The sequence below is a fragment of the Ylistrum balloti genome, unplaced genomic scaffold (genome assembly GCF_031769215.1).
Source record: "Ylistrum balloti isolate Yb309-2 unplaced genomic scaffold, AGI_CSIRO_Ybal_v1 Utg370176, whole genome shotgun sequence".
Taxonomy (NCBI): domain Eukaryota; kingdom Metazoa; phylum Mollusca; class Bivalvia; order Pectinida; family Pectinidae; genus Ylistrum; species Ylistrum balloti.
In genome coordinates, this window is record NW_026782164.1 from 337,354 (window position 1) to 357,610 (window position 20,257).

At 35.6% G+C, this 20,257-nt stretch overlaps 2 protein-coding genes across 4 annotated transcripts in view; both read right to left on the minus strand.

Annotated features, from left to right (window-relative positions):
* Positions 1-4,042, minus strand: part of LOC132551105 (outer dense fiber protein 2-like) — a 29,726-nt gene extending 25,684 nt beyond the window's left edge. For all 3 annotated transcript variants that reach the window (XM_060215214.1, XM_060215212.1, XM_060215211.1), the window contains exons 1-5: positions 3,932-4,042; positions 2,852-2,986; positions 1,663-1,818; positions 1,160-1,347; positions 734-863 (exon numbers count right to left, since the gene is read on the minus strand). In XM_060215214.1, the coding sequence (XP_060071197.1) occupies positions 734-863; positions 1,160-1,347; positions 1,663-1,818; positions 2,852-2,986; positions 3,932-4,042 (720 nt within the window). The remainder of the gene's footprint in view (positions 1-733; positions 864-1,159; positions 1,348-1,662; positions 1,819-2,851; positions 2,987-3,931) is intronic.
* An 8,917-nt stretch (positions 4,043-12,959) lies between these two features.
* LOC132551107 (uncharacterized) lies at positions 12,960-17,018 on the minus strand. Its single transcript, XM_060215216.1, has 4 exons — positions 16,981-17,018; positions 16,248-16,378; positions 14,280-14,450; positions 12,960-13,033 (listed from the first exon to the last, which is right to left on the minus strand). The coding sequence occupies exons 1-4, from the start codon at positions 17,016-17,018 to the stop codon at positions 12,960-12,962; spliced, it is 414 nt and encodes a 137-aa protein (XP_060071199.1).
* Between the last annotated feature and the right edge of the window lie 3,239 nt (positions 17,019-20,257).

The window sequence follows — 20,257 nt, forward strand, 5'->3', positions numbered from 1 at the left end:
TAACTATCAAACAAATCTGATCTTACCCTTGTCTAACTATCAAACAAATCTGTACAGACCTTACCCTTGTCTAACTATCAAACAAATCTGTACAGACCTTACCCTTGTCTAACTATCAAACATATCTGTACTGATCTTACCCTTGTCTAACTATCAAACAAATCTGTACAGACCTTACCCTTGTCTAACTATCAAACAAATCTGTACTGATCTTACCCTTGTCTAACTATCAAACAAATCTGTACTGATCTTACCCTTGTCTAACTATCAAACAAATCTGTACTGATCTTACCCTTGTCTAACTATCAAACAAATCTGTACTGATCTTACCCTTGTCTAACTATCAAACAAATCTGTACAGACCTTACCCTTGTCTAACTATCAAACAAATCTGTACTGATCTTACCCTTGTCTAACTATCAAACAAATCTGTACAGACCTTACCCTTGTCTAACTATCAAACAAATCTGTACAGACCTTACCCTTGTCTAACTATCAAACATATCTGTACTGATCTGTCCCTTGTCTAACTATCAAACAAATCTGTACTGATCTTACCCTTGTCTAACTATCAAACATATCTGTACTGATCCTACCCTTGTCTAACTATCAAACAAATCTGTACAGACCTTACCCTTGTCTAACTATCAAACAAATCTGTACTGATTTTACATTTGACTAACCAGAAAACAAACATTTTCTACCCTTAACTAACCATATGATAAATTTGTACCTCTTTTAGTCTGCGTATCACATCCCTTAATTCTCCTATATGTTTTACTGCTGACTGACCATCCATTTCTACCTCAATGAGTTTCTTCATCAATTTTTCCCTTTCACCTGTTGCCATTACTGCTTCATGTCTGTTGAGAAAGAAATTCTGGTAAATATATATCATTCCAGAAAATCATGAATTTTTAAATAAAATTATCCAGCATGTGTCACAAAAAACTGTATTCACATGGACAGGCAAGTGTTTGTAATAAAGTTTCTTTTTTTATTTATCATCAGAATTCTGATAAATACATATTTCAATTGAACTACTGTATTAACACATATTTCAATCAAAATAACACAGTCCTATTTGACATTGATCATAACAAAGAGTATTTTAAGTCTTCTTATCTGGTAATTAAGACAAATACAGACTCATTCCCACCTTGAAAAAACAGCCTCTTCATTGAGGTTTTCCATGCTCCGTCGAAGGATACGATTCTCATGCTCCGTGATGTCAAGTTCGTCTTTATATTCATCCAACTCTCGTTCCTGTTCCCTCATCACTTGTCGTGAGGCATCTAGTAAGTCATCCTTGTGCACCATCTCTTTTAGTGTTCTTTGTAGTTCAGCCTGTCGTGTACCACATAACAGTATTATTATTTAAAAATTATATCAAGCAGATCTCATTTATACATATTACACAACTGACATTTGGATCACACATACCTATAAAATCTTCAATGTTGACAAAAAGGATAATTTGTTCTTAAGCAATGCAATTTGTCTCAACATCAAAATTATAAAAATGGACGATACAGTGGTGTATTTATCTTTAATGAATATACAGCAATCTTTTAAATAGATGCCAATTAATTGATTAATATTAGAGTCAAGCTTGACAGACATGTAAAGAAAAGCTGAAAACTAGCTATGTAAAAAATTTACCTCATTCTTCAGAGTCCCCACCTCTGACATGAGACCCTCTATCTTCTTCTCATAGTTCCTCATTTGTCCATGAACCTGTTCCTCCTCATCTGTGTCCAGGTCACTCATACGAAGACTCTCACGAGGATTGCTGATCTCTAGCCGATGAGTGGGGCCCTGATACACAGAATGGTAGGAATTACAGTTTAAAGCATATCAAGAAATACAAATCTTCTTCATTAGGAAATCTTTCTACCAAAATAAGTTTTTAACATGCTGTTTCATTGTTAAGAATCATGTGGTCTTTGATTGAAGAAAACAAGCCTCTTTTAAGCAATAAAATCTACTGAAATGAATGGTCATAAAACATTTAAGGAAGAAAAATTTACTACAAGGTAGTTGGCATTAACCGACTGGAAAGTGATCCAATATGACTTTATACAAAATATTAGTACTAGTTGGGATAAGGTTGCATTGAAATGACTGTCAACAGTATAGAAGACTGTCCATAAACAAAAAAAATCAACATAATGTGTACTTGTGAACAATAATACCTTTAATCACTTTCTATCCAGTGTTATAAACCAAAAAATAAAAAAAAATAATTATGCATGTTGAAAGAATAATATATGAATGAAGTTTTAACTTGCCTGAATGAAAACCTCCATATAATATTGCTTATTCTAAGTACATGACCTTATTCCTTAACAACTTTAGAAAATATCGTGATTTTCAAAAGAAAGTAATAAAAGACAATTACTATTCAACGTGTTTAGTGAGGATTGAGTTTTAATTCATTCATTCGTTCATGCAAGTGTTTGGCACATGTGACACAAATGCTACCGATCATGCCAAAAATTCACCCGATATGATCTGGAGCGGTGGATTTTTGTTTTACGCGGGTTTCTCGGTCTTGGTGTGTATGTGTTAGTTCTGCACAGGCGAGGTACACAGTGACCCTGACAGAAATGCAATGATCACGAACATGACAGAAATGTACAATGTTTTCAAAGCTTTAATGTCGAATTCAGTCAGAGCATTCAGATAAGACCCAGATTTGTGCTAATAACTTAAGCGAACATTCTAATAATCAAACATTTTAAAATATAACATCTGAGATCACAACCTTTAAATCTATACATCAATGTAGGAAACAATCTTGTCTTGGTAAAGTTCAAATGTATACAGTATTATTTTCATAATGACCTACCTGCCAACTAACCTTTGACCCTTTAGTAGCCTTGCCAGGTGGTGGTACCCATGCTCCCCCAGGACTTTTGCTTCTAGCAGTGCCAGCACTCTTTTTTGACAAGGCTGACCTCACTGGCCCTCCTACTGATGGCACCTGGACAAATGAAGCAGATGGTAATTTATTAAAAGTTAATTAGCAGAAGTTTCATCTTTAATGTATATGAAACAAATTAGTCAACCACAGTCAACAAAACTGCGATATCAAATATCACAAAGGGGACATTCTGATCGGACAAGTCAGACAAATAAGATTTTTGCTAAAGATTTTCTTTTGTATGTAAATGAGGATGAAATATATTTCCGATTAAATCATCATAAGCATATTGATAGAAAAATGGGCTAAGTGCACAACCTTCATCTTCTCCAGAAATAAAAGTAGTAGACAAATAACTACCAAAATTATACTGCATTGGTTTCTAACATAGACAGTCCTAAATAGGTAGCACATTGTAAGCAATACCAAAAAGTATGTTCCCAATCTGACGAACTTATTTTTGGTCTTTTATATTTTTAAGAAATAATGATAATAGCTACCATATTAAACCTGTAATAAACCAATTGGACCAACACAATACCTTCAACTTAAAATATGGACATGACATGAACTTATTGTGGTAATTTTTTTGAAATAATACATGCATAATAATAGTTCCAGAAGAGGTATTAGTACGATGGTTATCCCAGGCTATTTCTTCCCAAGAAGTATGGATTATGAAGATCACATAATTTCATTCTTTTGCATTCCTGCATATCAAATGACTATAATCTTGATTGTACATGTAAGTATTACATTAAGGGGTTCTTGTTCAGCTTGTGAATATGCAGTATTATGATCAGCATGTATGACAAAATGCTGAAGTCTAAACAAGAATTAAATAAAATCAATCACTGCCTCATAAAAGATGAGGAATTTAATATGATTAATCTAAGTAGTATTTCGCACATTATGCATAATATCAAAATACATACAGTGTGTGTAATCATGTAGTTCTGAAAAATGATACACCTTTCCTATCATATTAGTTAAATTATAACTCACCTTTCTAGTTTTCGCTTTCCCCTTTTGCTTAACATGGACATGAACTGGGACATCATCGTCTACATGGACATGGACAGGAGAGGTCGGCCTGAGGCCTTTGTCAGCAGACATACCTAAAATTAGGAGTTAACATATATAGGTACCAGTAACCAGGTTTAACAGTGATATATTAAATACTTAATGACTTGAGATTGAGTTTCTCTTTATTCAAAAAAAGGTGTTTTTTTTTTAAAAATATCAAGGCAATTCACCAACCATTTCCCTGAGGAATAGTTCCAGGTTTTCAACAGAACTCCAGGGTTTATATAAATATTTAAAGGCTTAGTCATACATTTTAATAAGTCAAGCTGGTGCAATAAAAATCATCAGTAGAGAATGGTCATCTATAATATGCTGTCAACTATATATTGATATAAACAGCTAGATAGAAAAAAAGTTTTGTATTCAATTATTTGGTTCTGAATATTCAGGTTCCAACTTCGTCGATATGTCAATACACTAAAAGATTATATTGAGGGTATATTGACAGTCAAGACCTGTATCCGTGATATCGTACATATGCACACTGTATAACATTACACATACGGCTTCATCATTAAATAGCAAAAAGGACGTTTTACTCAAGCATTAATAAAAATAATGCAAGAATTGGAAACGAAATAGGAATTCCTAGAAGTTGTCTTACCAATGACCACTCTATATAACAAATTGTAATAAGTTGGACATTGAGAATGTTTTGATGGAATATAGAATCCGCGGTAAATTCATACTTGTTCGAGCAGGTCAGTAAAACAATTAAAAAGATCACCAAAAACCGAAATGCATTGTCAATGCCATAACAAAACGAACGTGTTGATAAGAGTCCTTGTTGTGATTAACACCTTAGCAATAAAAATTGTCCAACTTCACGTATTGATCGTAGGAACAGAAAACCCTTCATTAATTTTGTATAAAAACATCTGTCGAAACTTGTTCCGCCGACGAGCAATCTTGTGTGCATCATTTTTGCTTGCGTTTATCAACAAAATGTTGTCAAATTTACGCTTGTTTGCATATGCAACAATATAACTCACCTCTCTTCACCATTTTGGTAATGCTCCTGGGTTAGTTTACTTGAATTTCATCTAATTTTCCCCAATATGACAACCCCATTGAACGTTTAGATGTCAATCGGCTTTCTCTGTTGTTGTTTGCCAATGCTGAAAGGCACAATTTGATTGGCCAATTCGTTTTGGTTTGCGTTACGCCTCCATAAGAAAAGATTCCTTCTGAAGAAAGATAACTCTAGGTAAGCAGCAGTAAAATTTCAGTCCTTTTTCGACTCATTTTCAAATATATATATATATATATTTATAATTTAGATAACACATATGTTTAATAAAATTTGAAAACATAAGAAAATAGGATGTTTTTGTTCGACATACAATGACGTAAAAATCAAAACTGGTTACTTAGTATTAAGAGCTCAGAGATTTTAATGAGGATGTGATGGTGGACTTGAATTCACGTGTGCATGTGGACATGGATGTGATGTATTATCATTATACTTATAAGATATAGTAAGTTAATGGAGAATAAACCATCTAAAATAGCAATATGCTTTTCTTTCTATTAAGGCTAATTACATGGGTGTTTAGGATAATTATTATTAAAACTATCATGTCCATGAGCACAAGGTTTAAACAGAGACGTATATATCACATATATGTGACATATACGTCTCTGGTTAAATAAAGAAGAATCGTACGTTGACGTTCTAAATTCTAAAAATTCATTGGAATAAGAATGTTAAGATGACAACTCATTATTCTGTTTAATGCAATTAAATATATGGCACTTTGATTATCTGTTTGATTTTTTTGAAAGTCAAAGACAAACTATGGATTTCTGCTATACCTCAGATCGATCACATTTAATCCTTTGCAATCCTGACATAATGAGAACACACATTAACTAGGCGTTGTATCGATTGCCAGTATCAGTATCAATTCAAGCTTTCCAGCATTAAATATATTAACACAAGTCATAATGTTAAAACATTTTCAACCAAACGTTATTCTAGATAAACTTTTAATTTGACATAGACATGGCCTAAAAGAAGATACGCATTAAAAAAATGATGTATAACTTTCAACAATTTTTACGCATACATTGCTGATTAAACAAGACACACACTTCGTCACATCGTCAACAGCAACCTTACCAGGTGGCTGAGTGACGCAGAGGTAACGCACTCGCCAGTCACATAACGCCGGGAGTTCGATTCCCTTAATGAACATGAAAATGTAGGAAAAGCAGTAGGAAACTTAGGGGGACACTGCCTCCCGTACTCCTACCTGTCTGTAGCTGACGACACTCGTCCGCTGAAAGACCGAAACGCCGTAATAGTGGACATAAAACCCGTTAAATAAATAAATGACAAATAAAGATGACGTCACAGCGGGGAAAATCATATATTTAAACACTTCCTTCAACCCCTCTGTAGATGTCGTCAAAGAACGTGATAATTCATATACTGGACAAAAAATGTTCAGGATCATAAACAAATGTGATATTTTCTGCTATTAAAATAATTCAAGCTTGACACTCCTTTACAACTGGCTTTTCGGGAACGATTGCCCGTGCAACCTTCAATAAACGTGCGACAAGATATCGTGTAACACAGGGTAAAAAATCAAACTGGCGATTGAGGTTTTATTAAAAGTCTTAGTGAAGTTAACGTAAAATAAATCAACATATTTTGTGTTTTTAATGAATGTCCTGTCATTAGCATAAGACGTCACATAACATTTGCAGAGGCTGAATTAGCAGTCGGGATGCCGTAACGAGGACAATCACCACGAACTGTGGCTGCACACTTCATTGTGTCACAGAGTGTCATTTCTCGATTACACAATCTATTCCAGATGACCGGAATCGTCACCGAGAAACCTCGATCGAGTAGACCACGGACAGCCCTTCAGGATCGTTATTTAAGCACCGTTTCTAGGCAAATTCGCCCTGCAAGTTCCACTGGGGTAAATGACGACATCCGTCCAGCTACCGGAATAAGAATTTCTGCACAATCATTGAGAAGTAGATTTCACAGCTCTGGATTACGCTCAGACACACCGTCACGATACCTCGACAGCATTTGGCAGCTGACCATGTAAATTGGCGACCGCATCAGTGGTCTATTATTTTACGGATGAGTCCAGGTTTTGTATGAAATTTCATGATGGCATGATGAGTGTTTGGCGTGGGTTGCGTGAGAGGTATATGCTGACTGCTGCGTCACTGAGCATAACCGTTTCGTTGGGGGCAAAGTTTGAGCATGTGCAAGGATCAGTTTTGATGGTCGGACTGACTTGCACGTGATTGAAGGCGGTAACCTCACAGATTTAAGCATTCTAAGCATTCAATCTAAAACCTGTTATCAGTCTAAACGTTAAGTAATGAATTACTTTATCGTGACTTCCATCCATAATGTGAACGAGTATATATGTAGTTTGTTGGTTGGAATTACCACACAATCTAAAAAAAGCGCTCGTCACGCTCTCTAATACAGGTGTGTATATCAGTTAACATCAACTAGTAAATAGCTTACAACAACAAGAGAAGAGGTTATGAAACGTTGTCTGTGCGTGCGAAGGTACATGTGTGTGCGCGTGCGAGCGAACTGCATGCTGTTTCTTTTCCGTTTCAACATTCTTTTGAATCTTTTTAAAATGTTCATGTTATAAATCAAGATGAAACAATTGTTGGAAAATCCATAAAAATAATCATACACCTTAACATGTGACCAAATCAAACCACGATGGGAAAAGGCTAGCCAGGGACGTACCTGTATTAAACGTCCTTGGGTTAGTCAAGTAGCCTGTCTTTGGTCGTGATATATATATATCATAATAGGGAATGATTTGTAGGTCAGTTTTATACGCAAGGTACGATACTTTATTAAAAACTGAGTGAGTAGCATGTGATTTTTCCTTTAATCATTTGGAATTTTATTTCGAAATCATTTGATCGAGCATCATTTTAAACAGAAATTCTTGAGAGAGTGTCACGGATATTCAATCAAAGGTATCATTTACCCCTCTCGGTAGTCCGAAGGGTGCTCACTCTATCCGTGATTTTATTTCTGTCTTGAATCGGCTGCCGACATTATGCTTGTGGCGATACTGGAAAGGCTTGTAGGATCATCACACTAATTACGCCCAACATTTATTAAGGGGGCTTTCCCCGATCACCTACCGAATTGTACAAGGCCTCTATCTTTTTCATCCTCTATCGTCCCTTCCAACTTCCTCTCTCCGTACTTACTGATACATGCGTGTCCTTGAACTTAATGCTTATGATATGAGAGCAAACAAATTTCTTGAAGGCAGTAAAAATTGCTATTACCAAAAGTCAGAAAAGAAAAAGTTTCTAATAAAAGGTAAGGTCAGCTGTTCTTTACATCTGCCAGCTCCATGTAAACCTTTGTCTCATCTTCCATACGCCTATCAGCTACATGTACCAGGAAATGAGTTAGTGGGTACAATGATACAACATGTAAATCACAACCAGGAAAACAGTTAGTGGGTACAATGATACAACGTGTAAATCACGACCAGGAAAAGAGTTAGTGGGTACAATGATACAACGTGTAAATAACGACCAGGAAAAGAGTTAGTGGGTACAATGATACAACGTGTAAATCATAGCCAGGAAAAGAGTAAGTGGGTACAATGATACAACGTGTAAATCATAACCAGGAAATGAGTTAGTGGGTACAATGATACAACGTGTAAATCATAACCAGGAAATGAGTAAGTGGGTAAAATGATACAACGTGTAAATCACGGCCAGGAAATGAGTTAGTGGGTACAATGATACAACGTGTAAATAACGACCAGGAAAAGAGTTAGTGGGTACAATGATACAACGTGTAAATAACGACCAGGAAAAGAGTTAGTGGGTACAATGATACAACGTGTAAATCTCATAACCAGGAAATGAGTTAGTGGGTACAATGATACAACGTGTAAATAACGACCAGGAAATGAGTTGGTGGGTACAATGATACAACGTGTAAATCACGACCAGGAAATGAGTTAGTAGGTACAATGATACAACGTGTAAATCATAACCAGGAAATGAGCTAGTGGGTACAATGATACAACGTGTAAATAACGACTAGGAAATGAGTTAGTGGGTACAATGATACAACGTGTGAATCATAACCAGGAAATGAGTTAGTGGGTACAATGATACAACGTGTAAATCACGACCAGGAAATGAGTTAGTGGGTACAATGATACAACGTGTAAATCACGACCAGGAAATGAGTAAGTGGGTACAATGATACAACGTGTAAATCATAACCAGGAAATGAGTTAGTGGGTACAATGATACAACGTGTAAATCACGGCCAGGAAATGAGTAAGTGGGTACAGTGATACAAAGTGTAAATCACGACCAGGAAATGAGCTAGTGGGTACAATGATACAACGTGTAAATAACGACTAGGAAATGAGTTAGTGGGTACAATGATACAACGTGTGAATCATAACCAGGAAATGAGTTAGTGGGTACAATGATACAACGTGTAAATCACGACCAGGAAATGAGTTAGTGGGTACAATGATACAACGTGTAAATCACGACCAGGAAATGAGTAAGTGGGTACAATGATACAACGTGTAAATCATAACCAGGAAATGAGTTAGTGGGTACAATGATACAACGTGTAAATCACGGCCAGGAAATGAGTAAGTGGGTACAGTGATACAAAGTGTAAATCACGACCAGGAAAAGAGTTAGTGGGTATAATGATACAACGTGTAAATCACGGCCAGGAAATGAGTAAGTGGGTACAGTGATACAAAGTGTAAATCACGACTAGGAAATGAGTTAGTGGGTACAATGATACAACGTGTAAATCACGACCAGGAAAAGAGTTAGTGGGTAAATGATACAACGTGTAAATCACGACCAGGAAAAGAGTTAGTGGGTACAATGATACAGAGTGTAAATCACAACCAGGAAAAGAGTTAGTGGGTACAATGATACAACATGTATTTATTAAATCACAACCAGGAAAACAGTTAGTGGGTACAATGATACAACGTGTAAATCACGACCAGGAAAAGAGTTAGTGGGTACAATGATACAACGTGTAAATCACAACCAGGCAAAGAGTTAGTGGGTATAATGATACAGTGTAAATCACAACCAGGAAAAGAGTTAGTGGGTACAATGATACAACGTGTAAATCACAACCAGGAAAAGAGTTAGTGGGTACAATGATACAACATGTATTTATTAAATCACAACCAGGAAAACAGTTAGTGGGTACAATGATACAACGTGTAAATCACGACCAGGAAAAGAGTTAGTGGGTACAATGATACAACGTGTAAATCACAACCAGGCAAAGAGTTAGTGGGTATAATGATACAGTGTAAATCACAACCAGGAAAAGAGTTAGTGGGTACAATGATACAACGTGTAAATCACAACCAGGCAAAGAGTTAGTGGGTATAATGATACAGTGTAAATCACAACCAGGAAAAGAGTTAGTGGTACAATGGGTACAATGATACAACGTGTAAATCACAACCAGGAAAAGAGTTAGTGGGTACAATGATACAACGTGTAAATCACAACCAGGAAAAGAGTTAGTGGGTACAATGATACAACGTGTAAATCACAACCAGGAATAGAGTTAGTGGGTACAATGAAACGGTGTAAATCACGACCAGGAATAGAGTTAGTGGGTACAATGATACGGTGTAAATCACGACCAGGAATAGAGTTAGTGGGTACAATGATACAAAGTGTATATCACGGCCAGGAAATGAGTAAGTGGGTGCAGTGATACAAAGTGTAAATCACAACCAGGAAATGAGTTAGTGGGTACAATGATACAACGTGTAAATCACGGCCAGGAAATGAGTAAGTGGGTACAGTAATACAAAGTGTAAATCACGACCAGGAATAGAGTTAGTGGGTACAATGATACAAAGTGTAAATCACAACCAGGAATAGAGTTAGTGGGTACAATGATACAACGTGTAAATCACGGCCAGGAAATGAGTAAGTGGGTACAGTGATACAAAGTGTAAATCACAACCAGGAAATGAGTTAGCGGGTACAATGATACAACGTGTAAATCACGGCCAGGAAATGAGTAAGTGGGTACAGTGATACAAAGTGTAAATCACAACCAGGAATAGAGTTAGTGGGTACAATGATACAACGTGTAAATCAAGACCAGGAATAGAGTTAGTGGGTACAATGATACAACGTGTAAATCACAGCCAGGAAATGAGTAAGTGGGTAGAGTGATACAAAGTGTAAATCACAACCAGGAAATGAGTTAGTGGGTACAATGATACAACGTGTAAATCACGGCCAGGAAATGAGTAAGTGGGTACAGTGATACAAAGTGTAAATCACAACCAGGAATAGAGTTAGTGGGTACAATGATACAACGTGTAAATCACGACCAGGAAAGGAGTTAGTGGGTACAATGATACAACGTGTAAATCATAACCAGGAAATGAGTTAGTGGGTACAATGATACAACGTGTAAATAACGACCAGGAAAAGAGTTAGTGGGTACAATGATACAGTAGTTGGATGGCACCACTAAACTATACATCTTAACGGTAACAGACCTTTTCAAAAAGGAATTCAATTTTGGATTGGAGAGCTTACTTGTCCAGCAGACTTCTTCCTGTGCATATTGTCTATATTAGTATCTTTCTAAACTGTTTTGATGTCACCATTTGTATAATTATTTGTGCTTAGATAAACTCATATGTTATCAGAAAGTTGAGAAGTTCCCTCCGTTGAAATCAACAACTTGATATTAGATATACTTCGAAGTTTCTACATTTCGTAAAGATGAAAGCATTCAACTTTTTTGTTAACGATATCTCCGCTGCCGGAAATTGCACAATACCTCATTGCAAGTCTTCGGTGCTATCGTACATTGTGCTTCGTTGCCGCCATCTTCAAATGTGTCTTCCGAAATATGTAATACAATTAAACACTATGTTATATGTATCTCAAAGATTGTATAGAAGATACGCAAGTGAATTAAACCTGTTAGCACAACTTGTAATTCTGTACAGTAGTGTCAAATGATAAATTTCATACAGCTGTTTCGTCATTTTGGAACTCGTAAGTTATGTCAAAACCGCCGGAATCAATGTCCAAATATAAATAACGAGGTTCAATAACCGCATAACTATATAAATTTCGTTATTTTCTGTATAAGATGATTTTAACATCATTAATCCATTCAGTTTCCCTGCAGCGGATTGCTATTTATTGCAATACTCGGCCTTGATTACCAAACTAACCTAGCCATATTAAGGGACTTATGTTAGATTGACTTCAGCACATGATGTAGTTGGATACAGACGGATGAAGTTTCATTAACACCATTATGAGTTATTTAGATTCTAATCTATTACTTTATGCAATATGACATCAACGACATATTCATGCTTGTTGTGAGTGTGTGCGTCGTTTTCATTACCCCAATTTTCTATTTGAGAACATGACATAATTTGAATTTAAACAAGAGTAACACGTGCACTTTGTACGTTTAGTTTATAGTATTTGTGCGAATGTCACTGTCATTCTTTCGACAGGTTTTCTTCTGTTTTTACGTACATGCTATAGAGCTACTCATGGTTGAGCATGTAACTATTGATACATATTTTGGTGTGGTGAGAACTTTACCACAAAGCTATTCGGGTTGTATGAAATGATTTCGAGAAGATTCTTCGGAAAAAAGTTACATTGGTATCATTTCAATATGTGGGAAGGTAAATGGTTTTGACTGATCCGGTTTTATTTATAGACATCACATTTTCCATCACATCCAGGAAAAGAATGATATACAAACACAAAAACATTGTTTTCCAAGCTGTAAATTCTATTCTTTCTAATTATATTTGTTAAAGTGATCTTTATAAAAGTAAATAAAACCAAATGAAAAGGAAAAGACAGGTGTATTCATATGTTACATTATTTTAGTTAGGATCAGCAATCAACACTTATCAATGGCGTAGTACATGGCAGAGAAGGCGTCACAGAATTCCTGTCTACTCACGGATGTATTGCCTGTGATAAAAGAAAACATTTAATGGTACAACGTAGGAACGCATTACCGACTGGAACGATCTAATTAAGTTCCAATGTTCAATCTAACTCCGTATGAGTAAAGTTCAATTGAACGTCGTATTTAAACAAATTGCGGTAGGATAAAGTATTGCGAAAAAGTAATAGTCACACTTAAATATCAATAATGTTTCCATGGACTTAATTGTGTTATGATGTGTGTAACTTTCGGCAACCTTATCATTATGTATAGTTCTATTTAAAATACGTAATAAAATAGTAAGTCATCGAAAATGGAGATGGTTCTTAATCAAGAAGAAAATACCAGCATTTGAGTCATAACTCAATCTCAAATTCTTTAAAACACTAAGGCAAAATGTGAAAAAATAAAGATTTACACGGAGACTCCTGATAAACTACGAGGGGAATAAGTCTAGATGTTTCGGAAGAGTAAGCGTCTTCTGCTTCTTCTACGACACAAACATACGGTAACGAAACGTTATAAGCCTGCTTGTTAACATCTCATTAAAACATTGATATGTTCTGATCTTCTCGCAAGTGACTGTGATAATATGTATTTCAACGCAATGATTACCTTTTTGCCAGGGAAATATAGGAATTTATCAATTAGATCAATTTTATATGATGTAGTGATCCTATAACCTATTCCATTCTGTAGATGTCAAAGCACATATATTTTCCGATCACTTTTGAACGCCTGTATATTTTATGTTAGCTTGGTTCTTTTTTGTTTTCGGTGTTTTTTTTTTTTTTTTTCTGTTTGTCACCGTTTTCATTTGCCTTCCCCTAACATATAACAAAACAAAACAAAAACAAAAACAAAAAAAATCTTATAGTTTCCCAATAAATCTCATATGTATTTTACATAATAAATTATTTACTATTCTCTGATAAAATGAGTTACTGTAAACATCACATCAATATTATAGGCCAAATGTAATCTTATCACAAGGTGCTACAACGTACATAACTATAAACCTCACCACAAGTTCTACACAACGACGAAACATACTTATCTTTAAACCTCACCACAAGTTCTATACAACGACGAAACATACATATCTATAAACCTCATCACAAGTTTTAACACGTATGAGGAATTGGTTTACTTCGCTGTTGACAAAACGTACCATTGCTAATATATCGGTTTTAATTTATTATGTACATTCGAGATATTTTACTGAAATTACGTTATAAATGGCATCGGTACCAATGTTTAATAACTTACCATTTTCATCAAACATGCTGAACAGAGTGTTGATATCATTTTGTGTAATTACTCTGTCACCGTCAAGGTCCGTGCGAAAGAAAAATAGTGTTACGGAACCAGGTTCAGACAGTTGGCTGTTGCGCGATGTCCAGCCATTTACAAACTCGTGTTCGGAGACCCGGTGATCCTCTGTTGGGTTGAAAAACAGAGTTAGATAAACTAATCTACAAGATCTATCTCCTTTAATTGCTCAGTCCAACCTCGTTATCTCGAACTCGAAGATTCTGTTTAATTCGAAGTATATTTTTGTCGTATCCAGAGTATTTAACCAAACATTCGATCTCACTTCAATCGAATACTCGGATAACTCAAAGTTTTCCAAAGGTACCGCCGACTTCGAAATAACGACGTTCGACTGTATGTGGAGACTGAGTTTCATTAACGGGATCGCAAACAGTATCTCCACACAAAATGAGCAGCTATGTGATTTACTTCATTTATATGGTAATCTATAGATCTGTGTTAACGTATATTGTATTGGAGAAGTTCCTTTTATACAGCAGTTAAAGAACTGTTTAGCAGTACAGATCCGTAATCACATACACCATGATACCCATACAAGTATACAACGTTAGGGAAAAAGTTCTTTTTCCGCAAAGACCTGCAGCTAGCAAGGACGACTTAGCTGGCCATACTGCCGTGTCCCCTTCCCGGTTTGGAAAATCCAAATTACATTTGGATTTGCACGCGGAAAAGCTATATTACACAGAGAATATATTGCTTGCCGTTATCATTTTGTTTTCAACTCCTGGCCACAAGTTTACAGTTTCTTAATTTGGAAACATCATCATTGCCATATTTCGGTAGTAGCTTCTACTGGGATAATTTCCATGTCGTTTAGAAGCTTTGCAATATTTTCTCTTTCAAACGTGCAAATGATCTAGTGTATGATGCATCATTTTAAACAAAAGGGCGAACTTAACAGACATAGGGCATTAAAATTTAATAGCCAATATTCTCACGTAAACCTTGTACAACGATTTCGTATGCTGGATCATCTAACTTTAGTCTACTTAAACTCGGATAAGTTATGGTATAGTCGTTAATAACAAAACATAAAACCATATCAAAATTCGTTTAAGACATTTTTTTCCAAGATGGCCGCCACAGGAAGTTGAATTTTAATGTCATCCAATTTCGAGGAAAGGTGCGGTCTAATATAAGGAACACAACGGTGCAATCAGTTTTTTTTGACTGAATAACAGTCATGGCTGTCAAAAATAAATGTCTAAACTTTGAAACATTGACATTGTTAATGGTGTCTGCCAGATGGCTCTTCCATGCCTAACCATGTCAAGGTAAATTAGCTATCGGTTGTCAAGTGTCGTTGGCTGGCGTCTGCTGGCTGGCCACTGGTAAACCAGAGGTCACGTATCTGGCTCTAGTGAAAATAAGCTTGACTGTTGGGTAGAATTGTTTCCTACATGTACTTCAATTAACATTTTGGGGGGACTTGTACAACAATCTCCGTTACAAGTTGAACTTGTTATTATCAATGCAAATAAGTGATGTGTGTAGTGATATATTAGCCAGGAAAGTATGTAAACGTAATTGAGAATATATCCTATGTCTAGAAGGAAATACTGATAAAGGCTAGGAAGAAAACAACACTGAAATTTGATTATAATCAATGTATTTAATTGATTGATTAAATTAAAACGGGATATCTCTCAATGCAAAAACCATTCCCACTTCGTAGAAACCACACATCCCCCACCTCAACCGTTCGGAATTTCTTGTATATGTCCCAGGTTACCACTATATAGTACTTATATTTCGTGCCTCCTCCCTCTAGCTCTATCTACAATATGATTTCAGTTTGTCTCACTTTTACATACGTGACAAGAACTTTTCAAGTGATCTTACAATGTGTGAGTAAAATTACATATATGATTAACAATTTAGAAATAATTCAAAAACTATTACCCGGCCATGCATCAAATCCCATGAACAGTGTGCTGAACTCGGATTTTCCAAGTACCCCGTTATGATCCGAGTCATATTTGTCGAAAAGACTGTGACCATTATCATGATCATCTCCGTCTGATTTTACAGAGCTGTGGGAAAGACAAATAGATATAATTGACTTAAACTTTAAGCAATGACGTGTGATACAAGTAGACATATGAAAGTATCCAAAACTTACTATGTATACATATTTTTCGAGCTATTTATTCATTATTTTCATGATGAAAACAAAAATTTCAAACATTTCAGAATTCTTTGATAACCTTCAGGTCTGTTGATAAACTTGTGTTGAAGAAAACCTATTTCCTAACGCTACGCCCTTTCTGCTAATTTTGATACTTATTGTTTATCATTGGATTATTTTTTATTGTTTTATTTTTGTTTTGGTTATTCTCATTTATTCATTTCCTTTTCATTTTAAATATTGATTTTTGTATGCCTATCTCAATGTGTCCTACGTTCTCTTCTAGTCCCTTCACTTATGTTCACGATTGTACCTTGATATAAATGTATGTCATTAAAACTGTGATAGCCTGGTGTGTATTAAGAAGCGATGTAAAAGATCTAGAAGAAGTGCCTGCGCATTGTAATATTTCATGTGAGATTTAAAGCATTCAAAATTTTATGATGATAAAGGATTGTTATGAAATTATAAGCCATTGGTCATTGAGTCAAAACCAGATACACTTACCTAATGAAAAGTATAACGATGACCGTAAGCTTAAGCATGTCGAATATCCGGTGTATTTGTGCGACAACAAGGTCACTGGTTGAAGACCTAAATAAAAGATCAGAACCACGTGACACAACCTGGAATCTACACACGACACTGTATTCTATGTAAGAAGATAAAGCAAAGACTGAAAAAATGCATAAGAATGGCCAACAAGCACTCTACGGAATCGAACTCAAAGAGGATAACATAATATTACTGAAGTCCCAGTGATTAGCACCTTACAGTCACAATACAGAAACTACATGGTGTATCACCCAGAAAGTCATCAGTTCCTTACAGTAATTTTTTTTTTTATTTATTTTCATTACACTAAGAAATAGCCTACACTAGTGTTTACCCCACCTACACATCCAATTTTTCCAAAGTAAAAATACTGCCTAGTCATTCTTCGGTATTACAACAATTCAGATTGCCTATTACTGGTAAGGACAGGGACAGGACCTCCCCTTTTATAATGGATTCCTTAACTTTATAAGAATCTATATCAACAAAGTTTTATTGCTGGCTTGTCTAGATGTTCAACAAGGCCTTGTCAAAAAACTCTATTTTAAGTACTATCAAATCTGGGCTTCAGTCTTAATGTGACACTTTTTACTCTAAAAGTGTAATTGCTTTTATATGAATTTTCAAAGAACCCCAAAGAGCACATGACCAATTTTCAAGCCCTTTCTAGAAATATTTCTTCTTTAAGAACATTCGATTTTTTTATCCTGTACACCGCCATACCCCATTCAAAACTGAAAGAACGCCTTCGTTCTCTTGTTATAAGAGCTTTCTTTTTCAATAATGGTGAACGGCCGTACAAATATATGGTCATGAACTATACTAAAGCGAAATCGTTAAAAATACGTCAAAATCAAAGCTGAAATATACGGAGGACTAATCGTAAAATTGGTCTAGTTTCTAGTTAATAACATCCTCGTCGAGTTTAATGTTAAGATCTACTGGGAACTAACTATGTCCCTCCGGTGGCTGACTTGCTTTTTGTTTTTCATACGAAGCTGATTTAATCGAAGAGCTCATCAAAACATGTCACAAAGATCTTACAAAGTCTTTTTATTTCATTTTCAGATATATTAATGACGTCTTTAAATAACGAGATATTTTTTACCACTGCCGTCGTGTATCCCCACCAGAATTTGGAATCAAAGACACGACAAACTGTGTGTGTACAAGGTTACCAACATGGAAAGTTTTCCACCAAGCTGCATGATAAGCGTGATGATTTCAATTTTCCTATCTTGGTTGTTTTTCTTTCAGGATAGCAACATTCCTGCATACCCAACCTATTTTTTTACATGCCGCGGTTAATTCGATAATCAAAGTTCTGTAACACGGTTTATCGTACAAGAGGTCGTAAACTGACTGACAAACTGGTAACACAAGGTTTCAAAAGATGCAGGCCGATGAAAATTTTGGGAAGTTTTATGGTCGCCATAGTGATATCATTCAGAAATATTCTCTTTCTTTGTGTGATATGAAGCTGGATGTGTTTTTGCTCGTCAGTTTGCCCGTTGGTTCCGTTGTTGTATACCTTGTTCTCATTTGAGAACGTGACATTACCTACTTGGATTGACCAAGGTTAATTTGACGAGTGTCGTCGATAAAGCAGAAACGCGTTACTCTTCCGGAACACCTGGTCTAATTCTTCTTGTAATTGTAAATCTTTCTTTTGCTTATATTTGGAAGCAGGACGTTTCCTTGAAATAAGGAACTTTCGTGAAAGTGCTGCCTGGGGCAACATACCCTGATTATTTTTAACGTATCATTAAGATGAGGTTGGTGATGTTGACCTCTTCTTACTCTTCATCGCAATTGTCGCAGACTTTCAGATATACGACGGTCTATTAATATGTGACTTGCAACAAAGAAATTCTATGTCAACTCGGTGACAATTTACATTGAGAAGAACAAGAGCAGTCATAAAGGACAAAAATGCCGTCTCTTCATGTGAGAACAAGACATGGAAGCTGCAATAAAGTCGGCTAGGTTTAAACCATAGGCAGTGCCCGCGGACGAGTGAGTGCAGATTGGTTCGAAGCGACATATGGACGTACACTATCATTATCGTGACGAACACAGGTTGTGTACAGTTAGCTGTTGAGTGGGGGCTGTTATCTTTAATAGATAATGTAGCCCTTGACCTAGTACTTCCTATTGCAAGAAAATTCGAACATGAGAATATTCAATTTCGCGTTACACCAAAATACAGAAAAAACGTAATAGAAATATTGTATTATGAGTTTTTTTTCTAATTAAAAGTTACTCCTTTAGCGAATATAAAAAATCAAAAGCATCAGATATAATATCAACATCCAAACGTGTGATACGATTATCGTCTTTAAGATACGAATTGATATGGCCATTCCATGAACCATTTGGAGAAAGTTATAGCCACGGCTTAAAAATACTTCGTTTTAATGTCATTTTCATCTTTCATTTGAAAAATTATACAAAAGACAAACAAGTAAGTAACACCTTTCATTACCAATTTAAAGTTAGGCAGAATAGAGCCAATAATGAATTAAACTGTACCATGTTTCGTCCCGGTAGGACTTGTTAGTATAGCAGCTAAGGACCTAAATAATGAAACCTACTATAGAAAATCAAACGTGATCGAAAGAAATATCATGACCCTATCATTATATAACTTCCGAAATTTTCATTTCCATGCCAATAAATGAAATATCTCTGCCGAAAATGCTTACCGCATTGTGTGTGACTATAAGGCACAACAAAAGTAACGCGTAAGTCGATAGAAGTTAAACGCGATGTCCTCTATTTAACACATAAATTGTACTTCAGAATTATCAACTTACTAATAACTTCAATTGTTGTATACGTTGTTCTTATTTGAGAACTTGACATCACTTACTTGGATTGACTATGGTTTATATGGCAGATGTCGTCTTATTCTCCTTGTACTGTTTCAGGAGTCTCGTTTTAATATTTCTTTTGTTAATATTTTCCCCTCGTTTTATTGAATTTGAGTTTGAATTATGATTATGTTGCCATGTTGGTATCTTCTTGATTTTTTATAGCAGTGGTAATAAGTAATAAATAGCCATTTATTTTTTTTTAATCCTTCAGTGTTGAAACGGACAAAACCATCATTAAAGACTAATTTGAGAGAGGTTGATGTCAGTCGTTTCAACGCATTAGCATTTGGAGTCTGCACGCGTTTAGTTTTCAAAGTAACAATGCATAAGACAGTGATTATGGGCAGCTAAAC